Source organism: Plutella xylostella, chromosome 5 (assembly GCF_932276165.1).
Source record: "Plutella xylostella chromosome 5, ilPluXylo3.1, whole genome shotgun sequence".
Taxonomy (NCBI): Eukaryota; Metazoa; Arthropoda; class Insecta; order Lepidoptera; family Plutellidae; genus Plutella; species Plutella xylostella.
In genome coordinates this window covers 9,506,088-9,533,731 of record NC_063985.1, presented here as the reverse complement: position 1 = coordinate 9,533,731, position 27,644 = coordinate 9,506,088, and the positions used below count along the sequence as shown (strand labels likewise).

The window sequence follows — 27,644 nt, the reverse complement described above, 5'->3', positions numbered from 1 at the left end:
ATTTTTAGGTTGCGACGACGAGCAAAGCGAGGAGGAGCGTGTTAGGTGCACATGTTCATCAAAACCAAAGCGGAGCGCAGCGAAGCGGAGCGGAGCGTTTACCAAACAGCGGAAACAATACAAGGCACCAGTTTGCGCTATGTAGGGAGACGCTCCGTCAAAGTTAAAGTCAAACGAATATTATTACTTTGTATAAACGTATGCCATAGCATTATTAGGCTATTCAAGATTTGGCCATACCATTATTAGGCTAAACAATGTTATGCGAAATAACTTTTTACTAAACGAGATTTATGCCATACGATTTTCGGCGTAACGAGACTTTGACAAACGTTACTATGCAATACGAGATTAGGCAAAAAAATCTTATGCCAAAAAAGGTAGAACCAAATTAAACTGTAACAAATGTGTATAGTGCCACAAACTTATCTGTTCCGGTGACAGCTCACGTAAATGTGTAATATTTCTTCATTCTATAAGATTTTAAGTTTGCCAGTAGTGGTAATTCGCTCTTGTGGTTTCAATAAACCCATCTAATCTATATCAATATATAATTCATTAGTAAATAATGAGATATGTATCAATTTAGTTCGCTCTCACCGGAACAGATAAGTTTGTGGCGCTGTAACAACACCTCGGACACGTTAAACGATAACTGGGCACTGGACACATGCTGGGCACCGTATAGGTATATTACAGCATTCAAGCATTCCTTTTTCTCAGAATAATACCACCTCGAGCTTTTATGTTGCATACTTCATCAATGCACGTTATAATCCTCCGAACGCAGCGTCAAGCGTAAAGTGACAGCAACCGAAGTCAAACTTTGACTGTCATCTGTCAATGTCAAATGTCACAGTCGGATGACACTGTCGAGTGACAGATGCAAATGCAAAACTGTGAAACCGGAGAGCGTTTTTCAGAAATTTACTGAAATTCACTTAATTTATTGATTATTATTTCATATTTTCATCAAATTAATGGTAATTTAAACTATTCCTTTCCATTTTATTCTGTTATTTCATTAGAATGAGTGATAATGCTGATTTATACGATGGTGACGGGTCAGTACTGTAGCTTGCATGCTTCTGTTATTTGTTGTGCTTTGATATTTAATTATTTATTATTAGTATTTACAAAATCATCAATATCTTCTTGATAACCTGTTCTTCCTATTTTGTTGATCTTACGTGTGGATATTCACTACTTTCGATGCACTACTGTACACTTTTTATGGCACTTGTAACTCAACTTTTTATGAGATTTAATTATTGTATTAAGACTTACAGTGCCACAAACTTATCTGTTCCGGTGACAGCTCACGTAAATGTGTAATATTTCTTCATTCTATAAGATTTTAAGTTGGCCAGTAGTGATAATTTGCTCTTGTGGTTTCAATAAGCCCATATAATCGATATCAATATATAATTCATTAGTAAATAATGAGATATGGATCATTTTAGTTCGCTCTCACCGGAACAGATAAGTTTGTCGCACTATAACTTCTATACTTACTTAAATAAATTTGTCTAATTACTTGCCTAATTGTTAGGATAATGGATTCCCTTCCAATTTCATCGGAAGTCACCTATAACTGGGTTGACATCACCGGGGATTTCTTCAAACACATACAAGGTAAATAGATTTTTACTAAGTTTAATTACTGATATAAATTAAAGTAAAACTGATCATTCATCCATTGAATGATTTACTTATTCACTGCAGCTAATTTGAAGTTTCAATACTATACATAATATTTAACTAAATATACTCTTCAGATCTTCAGCTTGGAGAGTTGTTACATGATGGACACCTATTTGGTCTCTTTGAGGCCATGTCGGCCATTGAGATGATGGACCCCAAGATGGATGCTGGGATGCTGTGTAACCGGGGGAACTCCAAACCTCTGAACTTCCAGCAAGCTGTAAAGGTGATAATACAATTTTGATAGTTGAAATTAAAAACTAAATTAATGCAGTTATTGTCAAATCTGGAGATTCTTGTCTCTGTTCTTCTCTGTAGTATATGGAAGACTTTTTAGACTTCTCAGAATCTGGAGTAAAAACTACTTTATTGTGAGTTTCATAAAAAAGATGTCATTTTACAACAAATAATGATGTTGATTCTGAAGGCAAAAATTCTAATTTTAACGCTGTCAAACTAAAAAATTTGCTAGCATAAAATGACATTTACGGAAACAATCATAGAGTCAAATTTTAAACAAAGAAATTAAGGTTTTGACATCGCTAAATTTAAAATTTCTGCCTTCAGAATCGATATCAATAACTAACTAACAACTAACTAAACTAACTTATAATCTTTTCAGGCTGGTACACTTAAAATAGACAATATAGAACCGAATGAGCTGATTGGCATTATAGATGCAACCACCGCATGCATAGTCTCGTGGTTGGAGGGCCATTCGCTGGCTCAGACTGTCTTCACAAACCTGTACCTCCACCAGCCACACTCCATCGTCAATAGGACCCTGAAGGCATACTGTATTGCCGTTTATAAGCTGCTGGATTGTATCAGAGATTGTATTAACAAGTAAGATTTTTCTTGTTCCTACCTGTTTTTTTATAAATCCGTGGAGAGCAGGGTCTTAGAGGAAAAAAAATCTCTGTAACTATGAGTCATGATATAAAGTAACCTATGGCATTAAAAAACAGAATGCATACAGGTCTGTTACCTTTAAAATTATCCATAGCTCCAGTTCGTGACACAAAGAACAAGACTATACTACTAATATTATAACAGTTATAGGCTACAAAATGTTTTTTTTTGCAATTATTTTTATTGATGAATATAGCGCCGTATATATTTGCAAATATAAGCTCCAAATAACACCAATTCATCCATTTTCAGGGCTCAAGTATTTGAAGAAGAGGACTTCCAGCCCATGGGCTACGGGTACCGCCTGGGCTCCAACCCTCAGATGGGGGTCACCAACTGCGACCCGAGCCAGGAGGTCAATGAGCAGAAGTGCATAGCCATGCTGCGGGAGCAGGAGGAAGAGCTTAATAAGAAGGCTAGAAGTGCTGGCGATGAGGTAAATGATTATTTATGGCAATTATAATTACATTGGTGGTTGGTGTCTATCACATTTCATATAGATTAATGTTGTAAAATGGGCCTTAGTAAGCCTTTCATACTTTCGGGACCCCATGGTCCCAACTAGTCCCAAGATGGTATTACATAGACTTAGAAAATTTGCAAAGCCTAAAATGAAAGCCACCATATTACTTTTGACGAAAAATAAAGCAGATGAAAGAATAAAACGCTACTTTTTTATTTTGTAAACGATTAAAACCTGATACTGAAGGTCAACAGTGTAACACCAACATAGTTGCAATGAATAAATGTATATGAATATGAATGTTTATCAAATACCACTTTACCATTGAGACAAATTTGACTTTAAATAACGATAAGCTACAGTTAGGGCCAGTATTTTGATCCCTGGTTAACTCAACCATTGGTCAAAAATGGCAACCATTAGTTAAAAACCTACAAAATTCGTATGCAGTTGTCATGCTTGACACGTGACTTGACTAATGGTTAAAGTTGACCACGGATCAAAAAACTGGCCCTTAGTAAATGAAACTGTATTCCTGGGTATTACAATTGACTCAAAGTTGCAATGGGGACCCCAAATTGAGAGGATAGCCGGCAGATTGAGTTCTGCAGCTTATGCGGTTAGATCCATTAGACAGTTAACAGATGTAGCTACAGCCAGGCTTGTGTATTTTAGTTATTTTCATAGTGTTATATCTTAGGGAATTCTATTGTGGGGACGAGCGGCTGATATTAATCAAATTTTTGTTCTGCAAAAACGAGCAATTCGAGCCATATATGTATTAGGATCTAGAATTTCATTAAGAGACAGGTTTAAGGAAATAGGTATACTAACCGTTCCATGTCAATATATTTATGAAAATATTATGTATGTTCGTAAAAACTTAAATTCATTTAGTAAGGTCAAAGGCCAATCACGGTATTGAGACCAGAAACAAAAATAAGTTGCTCTTCCCCACTCTCAGACTTTCGAAAACAAACACATCATTCATGGGGAACTGTATACGCTTTTGTAATAAATTATCAAATGAAACACTAAACCTTACTGAGACTAAATTTAAGAATTTTGTAAAAACGACATTATGTAGTAAAGCTTATTATAGTATAAATGATTATCTAAACGACAAAAACGCGTGGTCTTGTCCACCTGAGCTAAGGCATTTGGAAAAATGAAATGGATATGCTTGAGTAAAATTGTATTAACTAGACTAGATATAAGTAAAATCGTATTAGTTTTAAGCAAAAAGTTGAAAAGATGCTCGAGGAGTTTCTTTCGCCATTTCTTTCCTCCTTAACGGGGCCTTTGTGAAATGGTGGTAGATTATGACTTTCGACAAGTAATTCTAACATTCTACGTCGAAAAAATAAACGATTTCATTTCCAAAATAAACGATTTCATTTCATTTCCATCTGACCCTCCATTCCAGAGCACAGACTGCTGGACCGGGCTAGCGGCTCGCATCCGGCTCACCCGCATGCTGTACCAGGCTCTACTCCTCATCACGCGGCGCGACTCGCAGGCGGGCGCGGACTGCGTGGCGCTGCTCAACGGCTGCTCCGAGATGATGAAGGTGGTGCTCAAGACGGCGCCGCTTGGCACCCAGCCGCAGGTGAATTGTGAGTGGTTTTTTTTAGCTATTAGATTGTGAATGAAGGTTTATACAGGGTGTTACAAAAAGGGTATACTAAGCCAAAATCTACATGTGCAGAATAAAAAAATCAGAATATCAAAATTCGCGAAAAAAAAGTAATGGACAACATTTCATTTTCTTTACCCTATATTTTTATTAGCTATTCGGAAAGGTTATAAAAAATTAGAGGACCCGTATTTTTTTATTTTGTATATACATTAATTTTTGCATGTTATTTTTAACTTTAAAGTTAATTATTTTAAAACCGGAAGTGACATCACATATTAGGCTCAATTTTTATTTTTGTCTATTGCCTTAGTCTCGAAAAAAAACATAAATGACACTGACAAGTGACATTTAAACTTTGTTTACATGCCAACCAACAAATGGGTCATTTTCAAATGACATTGATATTTCTGATGTTACAAAATAGGTACTTATCATGTAAAAAAATAAACAGAAGCATTTTTTCAGCTGTGTAGGCGGTGGCATGCTCTGGGACATATTAAATAGAGGTCATCTCTTAATAAGTACTAACCATTTTATATGATAAATTAAAAAAATAGTCAGAAAGTGTCAGAACAGAATTTATGAAAATGACCCAAATAAACAACAACGACTCGATAAAACGTCAACACCAATCAAAAATGAAAGTGACAGTTACTTTGTTTTTAAATCAGGCTTTGATCATCAAAATGCATCGCACCTGATGCATGACGTCATCAGCACTTTTTTACTATTTTATGATTTTCTCGAAAATGATACATCCAAAAAATACAAAAACATTTTTTTTGTGGCCTTGAGAGCTAAATCTCGAAATGGTTTTCGATTTATAGCAGCTTAAGTTTTTTGAAATGTTGTCCATTCTCCATAGTAAAAAGTCACGTGACCAACATAGTTTCTATGTAAAATCATAATATTTTTTCACGAATTTTGACATACTGATTTTATTTTCGGGCTTAGATGTACCATCGTGCACATGTAGGTTGCGGCTTGTACCAGGCTCTACTCCTCATCACGCGGCGCGACTCGCAGGCGGGCGCGGACTGCGTGGCGCTGCTCAACGGCTGCTCCGAGATGATGAAGGTGGTGCAATATGAATATCTGATACGAAGTAAATAAATAAATATGTGGGGACATCTCACACACGGCCATCCGACCCCAAGCTAGGCAGAACCTGTGTTATGGGTGTCGGACAGCTGATATATCTACACAAATACATAGATAGATAGATACTAAATATAATTATCAACAACCAAGACCCGAGTACAAATATTTGTCTTTAAACAAATATTTGCCCCAGCCGGGAATCGGTCACTAACCACTACGCCATTCAGCCGTCAAGGTATTAGTACCGGTTTCGTCAAGGTAGATCCAACAGTTATGGCGAAATTAATTATATCTTCCTACAGATCGTCAGCTAATCAGCACAGGGTGTTGCAAAAAGGGTATACTAAGCCGAAACCAACATGTGCAACATGCTTAGTATACCCTTTTTGCAATACCCTGTATAGGGTGGCCATTTTATCAGTGTACGAGGGCAAAAGGCGAAAGTCTATGATCAATCTATCACAGCCACCAAGAAGTTCACATTTATTATTCCATCTTGTACACTTTTTTCCTAATTACTTATAACTTTTCTTAATTTCCATTCCCAGCGGACACCCCAAACCCCATGGGCTTCGAGCCTCAAATCAACCAGCGTCTGCTGCCGCCGACGTTCCCTCGCTACACGAAGATCAAGCCACGGACCGAGGCGCTGCAATACGTGGACGAGCTCGTGGCCAGACTACGCCATGCATGGAAGATCACGTCAGCTCCTAACTTCCATACTGCCCTGGTACTTTGTTGCTTATTATCTTAGCAGTACAGGGGCATTGATGGTATTCAGGGTACATTGATGGAAGTCAGTTGAAGGAGTAAAATAATAATGTGTCTGAACTTCTTGCCTGATGACGCGACACCTTAAAGGCCACCTCAGCTCCTGACTTCCATACTGCCCTGGTACATTACAGATTATGCTCTTAGCTGTAAGGTCGTTTACATTATATGGACGAACTGGTGACTACGCCTTGAAGATCATCACTGCTCCTATCTTTCATACTGCCCTAGCATAAATGTAGCTTATTCACTTATCAGTAAGGTCTCATGATGCACGTGACCCAACGGGGTTCAATACGTAAACGAAGTCAGCTGAGTTCCTAGTTTCCATACTGCCCTAGTAGATAGAGGCAAGTTAAAGGTTCAGGCCTTGCTACACCTGCATGAAATGAATGTCCGACCTGTGATATCTGGACAAACTATGCCACCAAACTACAGTGTCCATTTATCAAAAATTTTCAAGTATACGCCACTGCGCCAGTAAATTTTGTCCTCGGCCTTCTAGTTACTACCAGCTACCTGTCTAAGTTCGTTGGTCCATCGGGCTGGAGGGCGTCCCTGGTAACTTGGTATAAAGTACTATAATAATTATTAACTCTTCTTTATCCTGCAGGATTTCTTCATGGACTTCAGTCGCCAGCGCGCGTGTATTCTGTCCCGCTCGGCCCTGCAGTTGCTGTACCTCAGCCCGTCGCCGGCCACCACGGCGTCCATGGCCCAGAGCGCCATGAACTGCCCCGTCGGCACCCCTCGACCTCATCACGTGTTCGTGGAGATACTGAGAGAGAGCGTGCGGGATTTCGTGAACCCGCCCGCGCTTTCGGCCAAGTCGCCTATGCCTACTACGCCCCAGGTTTGTTGTTGGTTGAAACAGTGGGTGGTGTATTCGCTAGGTGGCGCTATTCTATGTTTTTATAAATATCGTATTTGGAGGTTTAGATTTTACAATAATAAGGTTTGGGTTTACCATTTGAAGCACAAGCTAATAGGCGTGCGTAATTAACCGAACTGGCTTCGTTACGTTCTGAAGCTACGTTTTACATTTGCTTCTTCTTGATATCCACCCGCGGATTAGATTGGATTGCCACTTGGGATCTCATTTACCCCTATGGTAATGGTTCTGCTGCACCTCCGTCGCCGGCCACCACGGCGTCCATGGCCCAGAGCGCCATGAACTGCCCCGTCGGCACCCCTCGACCTCATCACGTGTTCGTGGAGATACTGAGAGAGAGCCTGCGGGATTTCGGGAACCCGCCCGCGCTTTCGGCCAAGTCGCTTATGCCTACTACGCCTCAGGTTTGTTACTTATTTAAACTGGAACACCAGCAGCTCAAACAACTTGTTATAATGTTTATCCGCTATAATATAAAGGTGTACCTAATATTGTGGTAATCATAATCCAATCAATAGTCCACTATTCAACATAGGCAGTCCTCTACATAGGCTATAGGATACACTACACACTTTCGCCGGCCTTCTTCTTTGATATACTACCGGCTAGCTATCTAAGATACCGTTTTCCTATTCATGTACTCCACTTAGGAACTCATTTACCTCAACTTTTTAGATTTCTTGATCCTATTTAATTAATATCCTAATATCGTCCCTTTCCCCAGGCGCTATCTAAGATACTGTTTTCCTATTCCTGTAGGTACTTCCGTCAGAAAGTCATTATCCTCATTTTTTTTTAGATTTCTTGGTCCTATTTAATTAATATCCTAATAACCTCCCTGTCTCCAGGCGCTATCTAAGATACCGTCTTCCTTCTTCCGGGAATACCCGCAGGTATTTCCGTCAGGAAGTCATTTACCTAATTTTGATTTCTTAACTTGTTTAAATAACCTAATAACCTCCCTTCTCCCCAGGCGCGTGAATTCGTAGAGAACTTCCTGGCGCGCTGCGTGCGTCCGTTCGCCGTGCTGCTGCAGGTGTGCGGGCACAACCGCGCGCGCCAGCGGGACAAGCTGGCGCTGCTGTTGGACGAGTTTGCAGCGCTGCAGGAGGAGGTACAATGCACCTTGTCATAGCTTCTCTTATTGCGTGACATCGGGACAAGCTGGTGCTGTTGTTAGACGAGTTTACATCAGGAAGAGTTAAAATGCACCTTGTAAAGACCATGCAAACGACCCATAGGCTCTTATAATTATTTAGTTCTTCTATGAAGCTCCAATCAAACAAATCCATGATATTATTTTATAGAAACCGGGCATTAGAAGCGCATCCCTATAACCAGCAGTTACCAACCATGCTTTCCCTCAATATTCATATTGCATACGAGTATATATACAATCTCCTCATTCCACAGGCAGAAAGCGTAGACGCGGTGGTGAGCGGCGCGGCCGGAACCGCCCCCCGAGCTTGCTTCGGTACCTGGTTACTGTACCACGTGCTGAGGATCATGGTGGCGTATCTACTGTCCGGACTGGAGCTGGAGCTGTATAGTGTGCACGAGTACCATTATATTTACTGGTAAGTTTGTGCTGTCGGAGATTGATTAGCACCCACAGGCTTCTGTGCCCTCATAATAAACAGATAGAAGCTTTATAGACGTTTATTATCGACGTCCCTAGTTAGGGGGGGTGAGGATCTAAGAAAATTAGCATTTGACTCTACGTAACTGGAAAAAGCATGTACACTGTACTGTAACACAGCATGTAGACCTGTGTAACTTGTGTATGTAGACATTAATACCTATCAATCACTACCCTTTGTAGTGGCCAAGGCACCATACTACGACAGGGTCTGTAATAAACTCTCAAACCACCCCTTCCAGGTACCTCTACGAGTTCCTATTCGGCTGGCTAGTCTCGGCCCTGGGCCGGGCCACCAGCCTGGCCGCGGAGGGCGCCATCAGGACAGATGGCAAGAAGGGCGGCTGCCGGAAGAAGAGGCGAGGCCGCCCGGACGCTCGCGAGCTGCTGATGTGCCAGATTATGCAGAACATGTGCGGCGGATACTACAAGGTAAGAGGGTATCCCACGCTACATGTTGCGATATACTATGTAGGTATATAGCCTCGTGGTGGAGGCGACAGAGTGGATGGCAAGAAGAGCGGCTGCAGGAAGTGCAATGAAATGTTTCACCTGCCATTGTTACTGGAACATTTTCATTGATCGTGAGGGTATACCGGGTATCGCAAAAAGGGTACTTATACTAAGCCGCAAAGGGGTTACTCAGGGGGTCAATCTGAACAACATAATGTTCTACGAGTTTTGGAAATTCACGAAAAAAATACCTTTTCTATAGAAGCTTCGTTGGTCTCGTGACTTTTTACTATGAAAGTAGGTATGGGGAGACCCATACCTACTTTTTGCAAAACCCATATGTTGCTAAGTAACTATACTACAGCAACTCCAAATTGTTTGTTAACGTTATTCAAAAAGCGGTCAATAATGCTGAACTGAAACTGAACATGACTACCTTAAACAAACTAAATCCCACCCATACCGCAACTAAACAAACTCCATCATCCACAGGCTCTAGTAGCATTCAAACTGCAAGGCAAGATCAAGACGCCTCTCTCGCAGTTCGACAACGAGGCGGTGCGCTACAAGCACCTCTTCTCTCCCCTCGCCGATAAACAAATTATATCCATCCTTATCACAACTATTCATCCATGGTTTGACGGTCGAATGGTGTAGTGGTTAGTGACCCTGACTGCTATGCCGAAGGACCCGGGGTCGATTCCTGGCTGCAGCAGATATTTGTTGAAAGACAGATATTTGTACTCGGGTCTTGGGTGTTAATATTTATATTTAGTATGTATCTATCTGCGTATTTGTGTAGATATATCAGCTGTCCGGCACCTATAACACAGGTTCTGCCTAGCTTGGGGTCGGATGGCCTTGTGTGAGATGTCCCCACATTATTTATTATTATTTATTTATGGTCCATTATCCGCAGGCGCTAGTGGCATTCAAGCTACAAGGCAAGATCAAAACGCCTCTGTCCCAGTTCGACAACGAGGCGGTGCGCTACAAGCACCGGTTCTCTCCCCTCGCCGTGTTGACGCCGCCGCAGGTGCACTACCACGAGTATTGCGAGATGACGCAGCCTATGCAGTGAGTAGCTTGGTGGTGTTGGAAATATTGAAGTGGTTTTTGCGCACTAGTTGTTTAAATTTTGTTGTCACGGCAAGCTTTGCCGGTCAGTAGTGAGCGGACGGGATTCTTTTGCCTCAGCTTCCGGAGTCGCGATTGTTGATTTTTATAACAGACAGTGTAGCTTATTATGGATCTGAAGGAACCTATTTTGTTATGGGTACAATTTAAAACATCACCAAAAAAATATTTTAACCATAAGGTCCTAACAACAAAAAAAATCATTAACACCAGACTAATTAAACCCACTCCAAAACCAAGAGATCCAAACAAATACATTTGCGTTCCAAAATAAATATACACGCATCAAAATAATTGTGAGTTTCGTCCGTTTTGGAGGTTTAAAGGTTTAAATACAAGCCTTTTGTTATTGTATATTTTGCTGCCAAAACCTATTTATTAATGTAAGTGCTACTTTCCGGGTTGATCTTTACGTGGCATCATCCCCTTATTTTTTTATAACCTACATGTTTTATTCTCAGATACGAAAACCCTGTGATACTGTACATGGGAGGATGCAAACACTTCCTGCAAGCGCGATCTCTACTCGAAACCATCACGGTGCCCGACCAAGAGGTAAATATACCTACAAGTCATGTACTTACTTATCTAGCTGCAGCTGGGCTGCTTATATCTGTCGAAGAACCGAATATCGGTAGGGATAGACTGGGTCCCGTGTGAAGACCGTTAATGTGGCATGGGTTGCCTTCCCGATCACTGGGCCGAAGATATAGCTTTGCTGGATGGATGAGGAAAGCCAAGGACAGAATTTTGTGAAAGACTTTTGTATCTTGAGTAACCAATTTTCTTGTTACGTAAATATATTTTAATCTATCTTTACAATTTAGAGGTAAAAAATATTTTCCTTGTTTCAGGTACAAGATCTGCTAAAAGTATGCAAAACAAACTTTGTAGTTTTAAAATTATTAGCCGGAGGACACAAGCGGGAGTCCACGACTCCACCCGAGTTCGACTTTTCAGTCCACAGACACTTCCCTATCATCAAACTTGTATAATAACTACTTATTTATGTTCTATTCCGACAATCCTGCAGCTAGAATATGTTCCTAAAGATAAATTTTTACAAATAATTCTTATAAAAACAACGGACCGAGCTCAAATGGAAATAGTCTATATTTTATCAATAGCTGAGTGCATTATCTTTTATCTAGTCTTTTGTAAAATATTCTTCTATTAATAGTAATCAGTTATAGGCGGCATTGTCGCTGATTTATACAATCATGTACAATATCTTATTCATGACTGAATTAATTTAAGAAGTTAGTGTGTATCTGCTATACAATTTAACAGAAACTGTATAAAAACGGCGAACGTCTCAACATTCGTGGAATAAAAGATGGATACTTTACTTCTACTGATTGTCTCTTATTTTCGAACAACTAACTTTTTTACTATAGGTACATAACTTTCATGGCTGATGTTGCTCATGGCCAATCCATTAGGAAAGGATTAAAAAAACATTTTATTCACCAGCTCAAATATATTTAATAGCATTAAGGAAAGGGCTCTTGGTTGCTTTAATAGTTTCCGTGACAGGATCATACACATCAGCATTGACTTGCGTGGGTTCTCCCGGTTCTGAGGCGGTCCCGGGGTTGGTGCCGCCGCTGCCGCCTGGCTTTGATAGGCTTACCCCACTCAAACCCATGTCCATGCAGTCAAAGTGGAGGACCTGGAAGAAATAGGTTAGTTGTTTTTAAAACTGAAGTCTAGGTATCTGAACGTAAGGCCTTCTGATAAAAAGACAATAATATGAAATTTACGGATGGATTCATGATGTATCTCCCTATTCGTATGATTGTCAAACTCCTTCCTTCTCTCACTTATTCAACTGCTGCTGCATTCTGCGGGGGCAGTGAGTATTTGTGATAAATTTAATATTACTGGACGGAAACACACCTGTATACTTAGGTACATTAGAAAAACCTTGAAGTTCTTACCAAGACCGGAGCTTTATCAATCCGGGTGTCCCAGTCCATGCAGACATGCAGCCGCTGCTCCACCACCGAGACGTCGAAGAACCTGATGCACATGTCCACTAGCCCTGGGGGCAGGTATGGAACTGGCACCGGTATGCAGAAAGGAGGTGGGTTGCGGGCTGGAAATAATAAAGAGGTCGTAAGTTTGGAACTGGCTGGAAAGACTCTGTATGAAAGAAGTTTGTTTTTTGTTGTTTTATAAGATTAAAGGCGTGCGTTCTCAGAATAATAACGGCCTCGTGCTTCGAATTTTAAAATTGCTACAAATGTTAAGTAAAAAAGAGTAATGTTTACCTGAGAATGAGCTTCTGTAAACTGATTCGTCGTTCAGTGTGACCTCCATGGCTACTAATGATTCATTCGGCTCATAAGTTAATTTTGTACAAGCTGTGGAAATTAAGAAAAATATGTTAGTTTATGCAGCGACAGTTTGCACTGCAATTTTTGTAGCGCAACTTTTTGCGACACGATTTTCAAGTCGCGCTTGGACATATAATTTCAAAATAATATCGGAGGGCGCGGAAGTCCAAATTATGTACTTATGTAGGTATGATAAAATTATTCTTCTAGGTTTTCAACGTGAACCTAGAGATAACTTCTAATACGAATGCATTACTGCCTTGTGTTTTTGAGTAGATAAAAGTAATGTATGTACTTAGCTATCAATATCAAACATAGTTATTAAATTATGTTTATTTTGAAGACCCCAAGGTTTAATTCCTGAACCTTCACCTGCAATAGAATGGGACCTACCGATCTGCTGATTAGATAAAGATATTTAACAAACTTAACATAATAAATTACTGTAAGTACTTATACCTACTGTTTGTTCACAACACATATGAAAACTAGGCTAAGGCCTTGGTAATAAACTTGTCTTGATTTTTATAGGTAAAGGTACTAAAGCGAACAAATAAAGGCATTAAATACGGAATAATGTTGGTGCTGCACTTAACTACGAGCATTAAGCATTAATTTTATATTCGGTGATTTTGAATATTCAGATAAAAATATATAGGTACTTAACGATTAAATATTTACGGGAAAGTATACTCACATAGATCTATTAAGTACTTATGCCAATTTATATTTGGGTCTGTTCCTAAATAAATAAATTTCATAATATGCAACATTAAAATACATAATGAATGATACGTTTGATGGAACTAGATAAAAGCAAGCTTTTTAAAAAGTTACATATATTTACATCGTACCTACCTACCTGAATGATAAAAACAAAGTTAAAACAGCAGCAAGCGACTTACCTTTACGATCAAAGTTAAATGTTTGTATTCGAATGCCGGTGCAACAAGAGCAGTGCAAGCCCTCACACTGGCAGGGGCCACCAGTGAACGGCAAACGAAGCAACCAGCCCGGCTTGTACCACGGCCGAGGCATCATCTTCCTGATGGTCTGCAAGCAAGGTTAAGCTATCTCCTCACTGTAACGCTCGTTTTAATGGAAACAGTGTTTTTGTTAGTGGGCAATGTGGATATGCAAGGTTCTTTAAGATGTTTTCCTTCACTGTTAGAACAAAGGTAGCTAAGTAGTGTATGTTGGTACAGTCAGCTGCATAAGTAGCTTTACACTTTTGCACCTTGTCAAATTCACAAACTGCCTGTTCAGTTATCCTAACATTGACGGTTTGTTAAGTGGGTATTTTGACAAAGTACAAAAATGTATAGCTACTTATGCAGCTGACCGTACATACGATCCAGAGAACTCCCTTCTGTATCTACATAATATACCTCCTGCTCCTGCATAGCATAATACACCTAGATACTGTAGGTAATCATGATGAATGTTATGATAATGATGGTACAGATAAATACAATACTTACGCATAAAAAAATGAAATAAATAATTATTTAAGAAGAATATAAAGCATCTAACTATGTTACAGATGTTTAAGAAGAAAATTTACTGTAGTAATAAAATTATTAAATAATCTACTAGAGTACGTGAGTACCAATAAAACGCCTACGTATTTCGGAGCCCGTGATCGGTAATTTTCTTAACAAGATGTTAATAATATGTCTTACATCGTTGGTCTTCATATCGTAGTATACGGAAAAGTCGGTCACATCCATGCTATTGTCGTTCGAATAGTCATGTCTGCTGAACAATGTCCCTGAAAAAAATCAACCATATCCTTACCACATTCGGAAATGTAAAAACTACTGCCGGATTTATAACAATTGGTGGTAGGTACTTATTTAGAACTCATGCTGTATCATATTCATAAACTATTTTGACTTATTACTAAACGTCATGCAGTTAGTTTTCATAAAAAGTAGGTAATTAATTCCCCGGTTAATTGATACTCACTGACAAAAAACAAAAGTAAAAGTGACGCTACGTCCATTTGGATCGATATAACGCACTGTGTTCTACTCAATCAAATTGTTATTTACGGTCAAACTATAACCGTACAGAACCTACACCTGAATCGTGCATTTTCAGGCAATAGGAGTTATCACAACTTCAAAAACCTTTTCACTTTAAAACTGGTGAGCCTGAATATGAATAATTTATTTACGAACAATAGTTAAGTATTACGTTTGAGGACACAATCAAAATAAACTACCCACTGTTAATACTTAACGCATGCATAGCAGACGTGTTAGTGACAATGGAGTTTTAAAATATGCATCATTGCCGGTTATCACGAGAGTATTAGCACGAGCACACAAAGTCTTACCTGACACGGCGATAACAGAACAACTAAACAAAACTATTACAATGTTTGACACCATCGCGGATTAGTTTAACCCAAATACTGTTCCAGTGTCGAGGGAATACATACAAATAGGCGCGAGTTCGCTAGTAAACTGCGTAACAGCGGCTGTTGGATCAGAGACGGTAACAATACGCTTTGTATGCAAGCTGTACGTCTTGCGATACTTTCTAGCAGAGAGAAATTCCTTCGAAACGGGACAGTTTTCCACTACCGTCATCGGCTAAGTTTCACATCACAATGTGTAGCACGGCAGCATCTGTGTACGTTTGTTCGCGGTGATTTACGTGATTGATGACAACTCGAGGGGCGAAAGCAATCGGTAATGCCCCGTAATAGACATTCTCAGGATTCGACACGGGTGGCGCGGGAAAAGTTTTGCAGAGAGGAAAATGAAACACCATTCCGACTTCAACACTTTTTGTTTAATAACTTACCTAATGAGAAATAAATATGTATAGGTAGGCATGTTAATTTCTTAGACTCTATGCAAATAAATAATTAACATTAATATCTCAGTACTTATTTATAATCTTCGTTAGGTTGAGTATCTATCGGTCATCATCTTCAAAAACTCCGAACAATGACTTGACCAAGTTCTCGTCATACTCCTCGATGTCATCTTCTCCATGGTCGATGACGGCGTCGACTCCTCCTTGAGGGTTCGGGATGGAAATACCTCCGTTGTCCTCTGGTCTTATCATGGCTATGCCGTTTGCACCCATCCTGGTCAGAAAGACTTGAGTGAATAAACATGAAGTTAAGCTACGCGATGGAAGCTAGTCGGGTAGTTCGAATCCCGTGACATGTGCCAAATTATACTTTGGAATCACAATATCTTACTAGGTAGTACTAGAATCCGACAACCCTAGTAGCCGTTAATGTTTTACCACGTGCCAGTGTAAGAAATTACAAAACATAATGGGTGCTGCCCTAATAAACTGTTTTTGTTGTTGACATTTTTTTACAGGTATTGTAAAGTTAGCGTTGTCGGACTTTATTTCCGCATGACACAAAATTCCTATATAACACCTCACCAAATATTACGAAAGGCGCACAACAACGTAACCTATAGCCAACACCCGTCAACACTCATTAGCATTACCATCGACAGCCGAATGGTGTAGTGGTTGGTGAACCTGTCTACTATGCCGAAGGTCCTGGGTTCGATCCGTGGCCGGGGCAGATATTTCTTCTCAGGTTTTGGGCAATATGTATCTGTGTAGATTTATCAGCTATCCAATACCCACATTACAAGCTCTGCCTACCTTGGGGTTGGATGGCCGTGTGTGCCAAACAGCCCACATATAATTATAATTATATATACCTTAAACAGTTGAAGGCCATGTTGAAGAGCTCCAGCTGCTGCCACTGGCCGTTCATCGCCAGGCAGAAGTGAAAGTTCCGTCCCGGGAAGAACACGTTGTAGAATTTCGCACACACTTTCATATTCGACAGCCGCGGCGGACTTATGCATATCGGCTTCGGGTTTTTGCCTGCAGGATGAATTGTTAAATAGTTCAATTTCGCATTTTGCTCATAATCATATTTTTATGTAGGACTAAAAATGTAAATAAAATAAATTCAAGCCATAATAATATCGTGCTCAGTAGACTTTTACCTAGTTATGGTATTTAGTATACATTTTATATTTTTACCTGACATAGAGTTTTCATACAGAACTCTATCATTCCACGACATAGCAACATCGAACGCGAAATCTCCGGGGTGATACGTGATCCGCATGCACGCTTTCTGATTCAGCAGCCCCAGGACATACCCCGTGCAGCAGTTGCAGACGCCTGACGAACACTTGCAAGGAGTCAGGGGAAGTCCCTCAGAATCAGTCTCCTCCTCCGGAGCTTCAGTCGTGGCTGTCGTCGCATTCTGCTTCCCCTGTTTGGTCTTTTTTCGACTCCGACTTAACACCGAATAGTATTCATTCAGATCCAACTGTGTCACATTCACTCCGTCCCAGAACATCAACGCACTATCTGGCACTTCAATGTTTTCAACATTATCTATTTTTGAGATCGAGTCTGAATTTCCAATTGATGCGGCTGCAAGTTTAATTTCCATTAGCACATGTTAAACGTAAACGGTAAATGAAAGATCGGACTGCGAACTCACTCTCGTCTCCCAGTGACCTACATGCACAAAACAACAACACAACAACGCCACAAACTCCTCTCATTATTCAACGGTTGCTATGGCAGTGAAGCTGCACGGACCACGGACGGCGATCGTGTGAATTATAATAATTATCTTATATATCGTATATATAATAGTTGGTAACGCTCCGCTTCACCAGCCAATGATCTGAACCGGTCTGACGGTCAGAGGAAAATTATCATCTCGCCGTGCTTAGTGCAGGCTAAGTTGTAGTACCCGCTTTCACAGGCTGGGTGAGTTTGCTCTGCTAATGTAGGTACCCAATGCGTATATATAAGTGACAGAGATGTAAAGTCTTGTCATAATATCATCTCGTATATAAACTGGTGAAGTAAAAGGCACATAATAGAAACCACCAGTTTAAGTATTATCATTTCAAATTTAATCATCAACTCCAATAAATAAATAAATACCTAATTCCTATTTTCATATATTCCTAAAAATTAGTCTTTTTGATTACAAATCTCATGAACTTCTTCCCTCCAAGAACTCTCCAACGGCATCACCAATTTCATCTAGAGGTCCACCTTCATCGTCTCCGCCGAAGATTCCTTCAGCAACTCCATCCAGGATGCCCGCAGGTCCCTCCCCGCCTATGATGGCACCGGCAGCATTGCTGATGACACCGCCGCCGCTGCTGCTAGAGCTGCTACTGCTGCTGCTCCCGAATAAACTGACTGGCTTAGGACCCTCTGATACCGGCTTCTTTGGTTTCAAACCTGTTTGCACACCTGATGACCCCAATCTGCAATGAAAAGATTTCATTAGACTCACCGACGATATGGTATTTGTAAATATGCTAGGCATAGATCAAATCTTACCCAAAACATCTAAAAGAAGTAGAGTAGACCGGGAAACCTCCGACGTCAGCGTTAATGTCTAAGCAAGCGAATGCATTTCGGTTGCGGATCCTGATGTTGGTGATCTCAGCACATACTTGCACAAATGGAATTCTTCTGGGGTTGAAGCAGATCGGTGGTGGATCACTAGCTGCAAAGGAGAAATTAGTACTCCTGTTTATTATCAAAGTTTTTAGATATATACCATTTTTATTTAATCGTCGTTTTAACTCACCGGATACCCTGCGATGAACAACAGTGTTGTTATTGACGCTCAATCTGACGTCAAACACAAAGTCTTCTGGTATGAATGTGATGTTACCGCAAGCGTCCATTCTAAGCCTCTGCAACAGCATACCAGTGCAACACCCGCATCCTCCTCCACCGACGCATGAACAGGGAAATCTGGTAACTTGACCAGGTACCACTCCAGTAGGATCGTTGCTGATTTCGTCCTGGACTGGGGCCGCGGTCACAGGCGCTGCTGGTGTAACGTCCGCTTGAACTGTCTGAGTATCAACTGGAGGGTTTTCCATAACATCGTCCACAGGAGAAGGAGCTTCTTCTATTAAATTATCTTCATCGATTGGTTCTTCATCTTCGTCGTTGTAGTCACTCTCTACATGAACGGGCAGTACAACTGTGGCTTGAGTTTTTAGTATCGGAGGCGTCGGACTGATAGCTTTCTTCCATATTTGAACTGGAACTTTAATATCAATTACATCATACGGTCTGTCTTCCGTCAGTATTATTTCACCTGAAAAATGTGTATTTACATTACCAAGCATCAAGGTGGTGAATATGTGATTAATACTATTGATACTACAAATTTATTAATAAACTCACGATTTGCCGCTCGACCACCGGTTATGAAATATAACACTAATAAGAAACTGTTGTATTTTATTAGCAAATTCATTGTCTGTGGAATAGAAAGTTAGTTAATACAAGTCTATTTCGCCAGCTTCGGCTGGCTTTCCAGTGGAAATGGTAGATGACACAAGTTGTCCCCAAGTATTTAACGGCTGGCAGAATACAATGGCTGCTGGCAGCAATACTGCCGACTTCCGATGTACATACGAAACAAGTTTTAAATTTTAATGTTCACGACTGTACTGGTAGAGAAAGCCGGGGCTAAAAATACAACTAATTATGCTGACTTTCGATTATCGTGCAATGAATTATTGACGTCCAGTGGACGAAGGTTATGCAATTATTGATAATACGTATGTGTTGGTAAATTATGTACCTATTTTGTAGTCATACAGAGTCCTTTCTAGAGATTCTAATAAAAAAAGAAAAAGCCGTGACTTTATATAAATTAAATTATTATCTGAACTAAAATCAATTTAATACTTTGAGACCTTCCTGTAGTTTATGAAAGCTCTTACACGTCTGAATAGAACATATTATCCTCGTTGCTATAAGTATTAAATGTTTCGTAACCCAAACTGCTTCTCTACATTTTAAATCTGAATATTTATTTTTATTACATACATAGTTTCATAACCTTTCTTTTAAACAGGATCTGCAAATTATACTCACAATTTTATTTTAAAAGCTGTATTATAACATTATAACATATATAAATTTGTTAAATATAGTATTATCTTCCAGTTTAAACAGTTTCAAATGTTACAGTTGCTGTCATCAATCATTTTGAAAGACATATTATACCAATCATTATAAATTTGTTAAATATAGTATTATCTTCCAGTTTAAACAGTTTCAAATGTTACAGTTGCTGTCATCAATCATTTTGAAAGACATATTATACCAATCATTATAAATTTGTTAAATATAGTATTATCTTCCAGTTTAAACAGTTTCAAATGTTACAGTTGCTGTCATCAATCATTTTGAAAGACATATTATACCAATCATTATCTGACTGCACTTGCTATGTATGTCGATTGAAATCTTGCAGATATTCTTCAATGATTAACCTGAAATATGGTATAGTTATTACTTATAGTTAATAATATTACCTCTACCATCTCTACATACCTACATGTTCAATTTGGATGACATAATGAATGAATAACTGTGTAATTAAAATTCAATAAGTATCTTAAACTTTACTTAAATTTATATTTAGTAATTAAGGTTTAATTTCACCAAACGCTAAACGTATTTAGTAGCCTGTCAAACGTCTGTCAGTTAGTACAAAATGTATTTAAAATTTGATTTAAATACTATTTTAAATACGTTTAGCGTTTGGTAAAAGTGACCCTAAGAGTCAAATTAGCCAAATAAACGTCCCCAAGACAACAGTGGTGCTGATCTTATAAATGGCTCTATCGAATTAATAAAAGATCTTCTAATCGTTATCTTATCCGTTTTAACAAAATAAGTGGACACAGACAGACACACAAATAATGCACATAATAGGTATGCTTCAATTTATATAGCCATCCTTTTGGGTCTTAAGTTTAAACCATTAATACTGGGGGCACTAAGCTGGACAGCAAAGCAACTATGCTTCAACGGTATATGGATTCAAAATTATATTGTGTATACTATAGATCTAATAACCAATGCTAATGTACTTATGATACCAATTTGAAATAAAAAAATACACGTCTAAAATAATTGTCTTTATTGTATTTTCAGTCAAGTCAAGATAAATAAACTCAAGATAATATGTACAGAATTAATAAATAAGTAAACTAGAATAAATAGCTCTTAAAACTAGAAGTATCCTACTACATCCTACATCACGGTCATACTTGAGACCATTCCCCTCGCATCATTTTATTTTGTCTTCCTCTATGTTTTTTATTTCGGTTCTTGTTGCCTTTTCCAGTCAAACCAATGGTATCACTTAAATCCGATAGGCCATCTGTTAGCATATCTTCGTAATCTTTGTTGTCTTTTTTACCACCAACTTCTTTCCTGTTTTGTCTCCTGCCACCACCACCAAATACTCCCAAATTCTCTCCGATGGCCTCCCCCATTTCAGTTAAGCCTAGCACGTCGTAGTCTCCTATATCATCGCCGTGTCTTTTCTTTTTCAAACTAAGGCCTTCATAATGGTTGCTTTCAACAACGGGCCCGCGGAAACGGTGTGACCTACTTTCATCAGCCGCTGTCGTCATGGGCATAGCCGAGCTCTCCGAAGACTGTAAATCATCCACTGACTGGACAATTTGGATCATGTCATCACTCGCCTCCGTTGAGTCTTTCATAGGCATCGTGTTGTAGAACGACATTGTAGTCATCGGTTTAGGAGTAATCGTTTGGATTTTCTCGTACTTGGACTCTTGCGCCGTTGTCATGATGTTATCCTTAGAGGGAATTATTGGTGTTACAGGCATAGACGACAACTGTCCGGCTAAAGATGCTAGTGACATTTGGAGACCAGGATCCTCAAAGTTGGTGACAGTAGGCTTAGAAGTAGTGGCTGCTACAGTAGGGATTACTTTCTGGGTCACGAGGACCACCGGTTCCGTGATGTCATTACTGGAGAGGCTGCTCAACTGAATGCGTTCTGTGCTACTCTGTGAACCAACGTTAGTTAGGGTGACCATGGGTGCGACAGGAATCGGGGCTGGAGTTGGCGCGGGGCTTGATGGAATAGTCACAATGATTGGAGCTTCAGTTGTCGTGGTCCTCCTTCCGGGGCGCCTGGTTGGTCTACGCACTGGTCTCGCAGGCCTTACTCTCACGGTGGTGGAACTGACTTCAATAGGTTTAGGTGTAGTGGTCCTCGAAGCTGGTCTCCTGGTTGGTCGTCTGTTCGGTCTCGGCCGTCTAGTAGTAGTGGTAGTAGTTGTAGTAGGAGCTTGTTTCTTTTTGTTCTTGTTCTTGTTGGGTTTCTTGTTGCCTCCCGAACTAAACAGGTCTCCGAGCAAATCGTCGCCAAGTAGACTGAAACCTGAATAGTCAGCGCCGCCTACGTCGTTAACGGCTTCTAAGTCACCTGAAACGAGAAAACATTTATTTATATTTGAATGCCTTATAATTAACAACATCATAAGTACTAACTGGCATGTCAACCCACTTACTGTCATCATCGTCGTCAACGAGGCCGCCGAAGTCGTCGTCATCATCATCGTCGTCGTCGTCATCGTCGTCATCATCATCATCATCGCCTTTCTCTCCTTGCGGTACTAGAGGCAGGGGGTCAGCGGCTTCGGAGGTGACTCCTCGGGGGCCGAAGTTGAAGCAGGAGACCCTGACGGCGGCCTCGACGGTGCTCTTGGACTGCAGCTCCAGGCCGAGACACGCGCGGAAGTCCTCGCCGGTCCGCGCGATGTTGTACACGCGGCCACAGAACTTGGAGATTCCGCCGGGCAAAGGCATGCATACGGGAGTGGGCTTGCGACCTGGAATAACGTGTAACAAAATGGTGATTAGAAAAATATTGGTAGCTCATGTAAAATAAAAAGGTCTTTAAAACGATAAGTGCCTCACTTTAAGGCATATTTTTTAGAAAATAAGCCTTTTTTATTTAGCAGTATCTGCATTGTAGAGATATACACCTGCATTAGAGTGTCAGCCACATACTCCTCAGAAGACTTATGGGATATAAGAAGAAGATAGGTAGATATTAGTCCTAACTTTATTTAAACATAGTTACCAGATAGAGTCCTGTTGGTGATCACTTTTCTTCCAAAACTTAGTGAAACCGACATTTTGTCACCACTTAGATGCCTTAACGACGCACATCCTGAAATACAGAAAAAATTGCATAAATAAACCAATCAACAACAAAACAAAATAGGTTATCAGTTTGAAAATTTGTAAAATGCGTATGTGATGGATAGCAATCAATATGTAGTTATGTTCAACCCTCGTTAGAATAGTAGTAAGTTCTCTCTCTAAAGTTAAATTAGACTTAAAAAGTTTAATCGTCAGAATTCAGGATTTTAAAGGCAGAAGGGCTACTGGCTATCGGATCTTCCCCAAAGACAATACCTAGCCCGCACCCTATTATAATGTAGGTACATACTATCGAGGAATCGCCAACTATAAAGCTATGAACCGCACATTTTGAGCTTTATTTTTTTATTTTTTTTTTATTTTAACATTTTCATGGAGAACCAACAGCATTTACTAAAAACAATACAACAGACTACATGACTGAAGGTAGGATTTAACAAGAAGATAAGGTTAAGTATACTTATAGGATATATGCCTACCTACAGCCACAACGGCCATGCCATGGACTTAAGCACATAGGCTCTATAAAGTTGCGAACGGGATATTGTTTTAAAATCGGGGAATGAAAGACTCCTAATACACCCCACAAGGAAAAACAACTTATTTATGTTATACTGTATGTTGAGTACAGATACCTGGATGGCTTCAGTGTTTAGTTTATGTGGTGTTAAACCCGTATTACACCTACCGAGTAGAGTGGCCGAGACAGTATCCTCGGCCGAGCACTCGGTCAATTACTAGCCGTTCATTGATCAAGGATTGGCCGAGGATACTGTCCCGCTACTCTACTCGTTAGGTGTAACAAGGGTATTTAGTTTACGCATGCTAGGCTAGGTACCTGGTCCATCGAGGTTGACAAGCGGCAAGGAGAAGTCCCGGCAGCAGTTGCAGAGCGCCTCTGAGCACTTGCAGTAGCGGTTGATGCTGTTGTCCTCGATCTTGAGGTCGTCTTGACGGTTCTGTAGTCCTTTCTTGTTGTTCTTTTGTCTTCCTGGAAAAGTAGATGTCGGGAATTTTAGGTGATGATTGTTTATGGCAATAAAAAACGAATTATACTGTCTTTTTTATATGAAAATATATCCGACAGTTGGTCAGTTGGTACTCAAAAAGAAGGTAAACGCATCAATGAGACTGTGGAGCTTTTTCATTTAGTGTGTAGGTATAGTTTATGGGCTAATTCCCTCCTGATCAAATATCGCAATATGATTACAGTGGCTAATCAAATTTAAATCGTTAATTTTGCAAGAGTAGATTATAATGTCCATGTGTCTGCTCAGTACCTACACTAGAGAATTAAAGTAAAATGAATCGCAATGGAATTAATTGAAACAGATTTTAAAAATGACAATTTTGGTCAGTGTTAAAGGCAGTATTCTGCCTCATACAATAACTTAGCACTCATATACGTGACGTATTGAATACATATTTTTTCCTGAAATATAATATTTTTACATTCTTTTATAAATTAACGTTTCTAACCAATCTCAATAGCAAAAAAGTTAAGTTTACCCAAGCCGGGCATTGAAAAAAAACGTGTTAACGAGGCATCGTGAACTGTTAACTGGCTGAGCGAATAGTTATTGCCTAACAATTCGCGTTGTATTAGCACTTTTTAAGGCGTGTTATAAACCACACACGCGAAGTTTTGATACAGAAAGCGTACTGTGAACCGTGACAGAATGCGTAACTACTTTTATAACTCCATATACATATTTATTCCTTAGAATGATTGATAGGTACTAAAGCATTAAACTAGTTTCAGTTAAGTACAAATTAAAAGCGGAATACCAGAGTCTTACCATCTCTACGGTACATTATACAAATACACGAAATATTTTAAAGATGTATTTTATGTCTATACATATACATTTACATAAAAACTTCTTATTTGTTTCTATTCGATAATTAGATAACTTACGCTATATTTGGGTCATATTTAAAGTTAATTAATATTTTTATATGTCATCCAGACACCGTTCGTTCTAAAGCATACCAGGCAAATCTGGTAGATTATAAAAACCGGAAGTTCTACTTTCTCTATAGTGCGCCTAATCCGTTTAAGAACCGATTCATTATTAAATGTGAGCAATGATCTTATCGAAGTGATTTGATATTTTAAAGGTTTAAGGTGTTAATGGTTGATTCCGAAATATACAAATTGGTAATATTCGCTATTTACTGCAATATTGCGGACGACGGCGGCGTCACTAAGCAACTTTTTCCGATAATGAGTATTTTGGTGTTATGTCACTGGTACTTTTTCATTTCCTGCGCGTGTAGTAATTAATGATAAATAAAATATAACTTACTGATATTCTTCGACGCTGCGAATGCCAGAAGCACGAAGATCATGAGAAGTTCAAACACGAGGGAGAGCTTCATCTTGAAGACAAACTCCCGCTCTGGAAATATATTAAACATGCATTTTAGTTCATGGATTGTATATACGTGGATTATAAGTGCCAAGTATATAATTGAAACGCAAAACACTTAGATAGGTGTTTTCGACCCAATTACTACTTAAAAAAGAAAAAGACACATACAGATATTAAGCTTAGAACATCCATATTTTTCGAGTGGCATAAAAATCCCGGAGTGCAAACCATAACAATTTCTATTATTATTTTATCTCAATAATCGGTTCAACACATGCGATTACTTCGCTTTTCCATGTTTATGAATGGTGTCAACTCGTATAGCAGTAGAGTTCATTTTGCCGTGTCCCTTGCTGCGGCCAGCGGGTCAAGTGCGAGTGAGTCAGACTCAGCCGGATCTCGGCAAAAGAAAGTGATGAAATACCAAATAAGAAACTCTTGTGTTTACAAAAGCAAGTTTAAAGTAAAGCATATTTTCTATAAACATAAAGCACTTTTATTCCAAAAGTAGTCATGAAATATTTTTATCAAAGACTTCATAAATCTTCTTCTTCAGGTGTCATCTACTATTGTAGGTCGGCTATAATTATGGCCACTTCATAAATATACGTAATAAATATTCGTAAACAACCCTTTAAAAAAATACGTCAGATTATTTTTTTAGACTTTTTCAAGATATATTACACAATCATCTATCATGAGGAAAATATGTGGTTAGGTAGGGAAAATTAAATATTGATGTGTACATATGATTAGGAGAGAAGTAAACAATTTATTATTTTGTCACCAAACTTGCATCCTCATACAGTGTGAAGCTTTTTAAACCCAAACCTTACTTATGTAGGAATTTCCCAATTTTCTCACGCAACCGGTGGTATTCCAGGAAATCAGCCGCACGCGGGTGTTAATGTTTATGTGGAATGAGAACTGCGGTCAAGCGAAGAGCGCGTTAACGCGTTGAATTCTTTTCTATGAACCAATCACGATAAGCATAACCAATATTTTTGGTCGGGTTTTCATGAAAAATATCTTGATATATTTGTGAATATTTAGGTAGAAATCCTCAAAAGAAACATATCGTGATAATTGTATTGCGTGACACTGAAACATTTTTGAAACCGCAAATTTCAGCGTGTAAGTTTGAAGGTATTTCAGTTGATGGTTTCAAATTGTTCATATTTATATTCAGTCAAATAAATGCCCCAAAATACCGTATATAAATAAAAATTCGAACGTTTATTTACAGTCAACGCCATACTTTAGGCAATAACCATTAAAAATAACACAAACAATAATCTTACCTTGTATAAAAAACCCACAATAAAATTAATATAATTAGCACTGTACTGTTATTAACTGGCGCGACCGCACCGATCAATCGCAATCAATACTAGACAAGAACTTTATGGCTAAACACTAGCGCATCACATACACCGGGCCAACACAATGATACCAAGTCCGCCGCGGCCAGAAGAAATGTGCAGTGACGTATAAAAGACGAGAAAGGTTTGATCGAACTTCTCTTTCTATCGTAAAGGAATGGGCGAGGTGAAAGCGAGATGCAGTCCAGCGGCGATGTAGTACAGAGCGTCTGGGTTATTAGCGTGGTACTGGGGCGCCGGATCGTGGTAAGGGAAGTTTGGAGCTGTGGAGGAAGCTTCCAGATAAAAAAACAGGGTGTCTGCGGAAACCGGAAGAAGGATTTACTCATAGCGTGAAAAAAGAAGCAGTATTTGCATTCGTTTTTAAAACTAAGTTATGTATGTATGTGCTCTAGTTAAAAGAATACTACACAATAGTTCAAGATTAATAGGTATTATTGCAGACTTTACCATGAGACTTTGAACACGGATATACTTACATTATTTAACTACCTATACTAGTTTAGCAACGTCACTAAAGCATATGATATTACCAGTAAAGTTCAAAAGTCATTTTCCTTAAAATTTCATTTCGTAAGTTCTAGAATAACATCAACCGAGCGTTAATTTTTAAGTACTTACCTTATCTGGTTATTTCTGTACTATCCATACCTCAATACCTTGTCACTTGTCCCTTTTACTTCTCAATGAGAAAGAGCAGGACAACATCATACCATGAATGGCACCATTGGATGTAGAGATCTGAATCAAGGTGTTTAAGTTCCTTTGGCTATTCCATACATAT

At 39.3% G+C, this 27,644-nt stretch overlaps 5 protein-coding genes across 8 annotated transcripts; 1 reads left to right on the top strand and 4 right to left on the bottom strand.

Moving 5' to 3' along the window:
- The first annotated feature begins 880 nt into the window (after positions 1-880).
- LOC105389750 (N-alpha-acetyltransferase 35, NatC auxiliary subunit) lies at positions 881-12,065 on the top strand. The gene is made up of 14 exons (XM_038112994.2): positions 881-1,064; positions 1,553-1,635; positions 1,779-1,930; positions 2,327-2,550; positions 2,869-3,052; positions 4,506-4,695; positions 6,368-6,549; positions 7,204-7,443; positions 8,456-8,596; positions 8,896-9,059; positions 9,364-9,553; positions 10,494-10,651; positions 11,173-11,266; positions 11,566-12,065. Exons 1-14 carry the CDS (start codon positions 1,030-1,032, stop codon positions 11,704-11,706), a joined length of 2,178 nt encoding a protein of 725 aa, XP_037968922.2. The 5' UTR covers positions 881-1,029; the 3' UTR covers positions 11,707-12,065.
- A 111-nt stretch (positions 12,066-12,176) lies between these two features.
- Positions 12,177-15,691, bottom strand: LOC105389751. Of its 3 annotated transcripts, none has more exons than XM_011560921.3 (6): positions 15,392-15,691; positions 14,733-14,821; positions 13,956-14,103; positions 12,985-13,077; positions 12,652-12,809; positions 12,177-12,383 (listed from the first exon to the last, which is right to left on the bottom strand). In XM_011560921.3, the coding sequence occupies exons 1-6, from the start codon at positions 15,444-15,446 to the stop codon at positions 12,186-12,188; spliced, it is 741 nt and encodes a 246-aa protein (XP_011559223.3). In that variant the 5' UTR covers positions 15,447-15,691; the 3' UTR covers positions 12,177-12,185. The 3 variants fall into 3 exon arrangements, with proteins under 3 accessions (XP_011559223.3, XP_011559224.3, XP_011559225.3); XM_011560922.3 differs by lacking the exon at positions 15,392-15,691 and adding an exon at positions 15,019-15,318; XM_011560923.3 differs by lacking the exon at positions 15,392-15,691 and adding an exon at positions 15,133-15,317.
- A 139-nt stretch (positions 15,692-15,830) lies between these two features.
- On the bottom strand, positions 15,831-17,812 carry LOC125488469. Its single transcript, XM_048633525.1, has 4 exons — positions 17,558-17,812; positions 17,086-17,487; positions 16,755-16,923; positions 15,831-16,153 (listed from the first exon to the last, which is right to left on the bottom strand). The coding sequence occupies exons 1-4, from the start codon at positions 17,619-17,621 to the stop codon at positions 15,979-15,981; spliced, it is 810 nt and encodes a 269-aa protein (XP_048489482.1). The 5' UTR covers positions 17,622-17,812; the 3' UTR covers positions 15,831-15,978.
- A 129-nt stretch (positions 17,813-17,941) lies between these two features.
- Positions 17,942-19,643, bottom strand: LOC105389753. 2 transcript variants are annotated; one of them, XM_048633523.1, is made up of 4 exons: positions 19,285-19,643; positions 18,674-19,144; positions 18,421-18,589; positions 17,942-18,344 (listed from the first exon to the last, which is right to left on the bottom strand). In XM_048633523.1, exons 1-4 carry the CDS (start codon positions 19,355-19,357, stop codon positions 18,065-18,067), a joined length of 993 nt encoding a protein of 330 aa, XP_048489480.1. In that variant the 5' UTR covers positions 19,358-19,643; the 3' UTR covers positions 17,942-18,064. The 2 variants fall into 2 exon arrangements, with proteins under 2 accessions (XP_048489480.1, XP_037968576.2); XM_038112648.2 differs by having other exon boundaries at positions 17,946-18,344; positions 18,674-19,195; positions 19,285-19,640.
- Positions 19,644-21,020: 1,377 nt separating this feature from the next.
- Positions 21,021-26,941, bottom strand: LOC105387535. Its single transcript, XM_011558268.3, has 6 exons — positions 26,780-26,941; positions 25,413-25,505; positions 23,942-24,094; positions 23,021-23,110; positions 22,446-22,766; positions 21,021-22,360 (listed from the first exon to the last, which is right to left on the bottom strand). The coding sequence occupies exons 2-6, from the start codon at positions 25,483-25,485 to the stop codon at positions 21,162-21,164; spliced, it is 1,836 nt and encodes a 611-aa protein (XP_011556570.3). The 5' UTR covers positions 25,486-25,505; positions 26,780-26,941; the 3' UTR covers positions 21,021-21,161.
- Between the last annotated feature and the right edge of the window lie 703 nt (positions 26,942-27,644).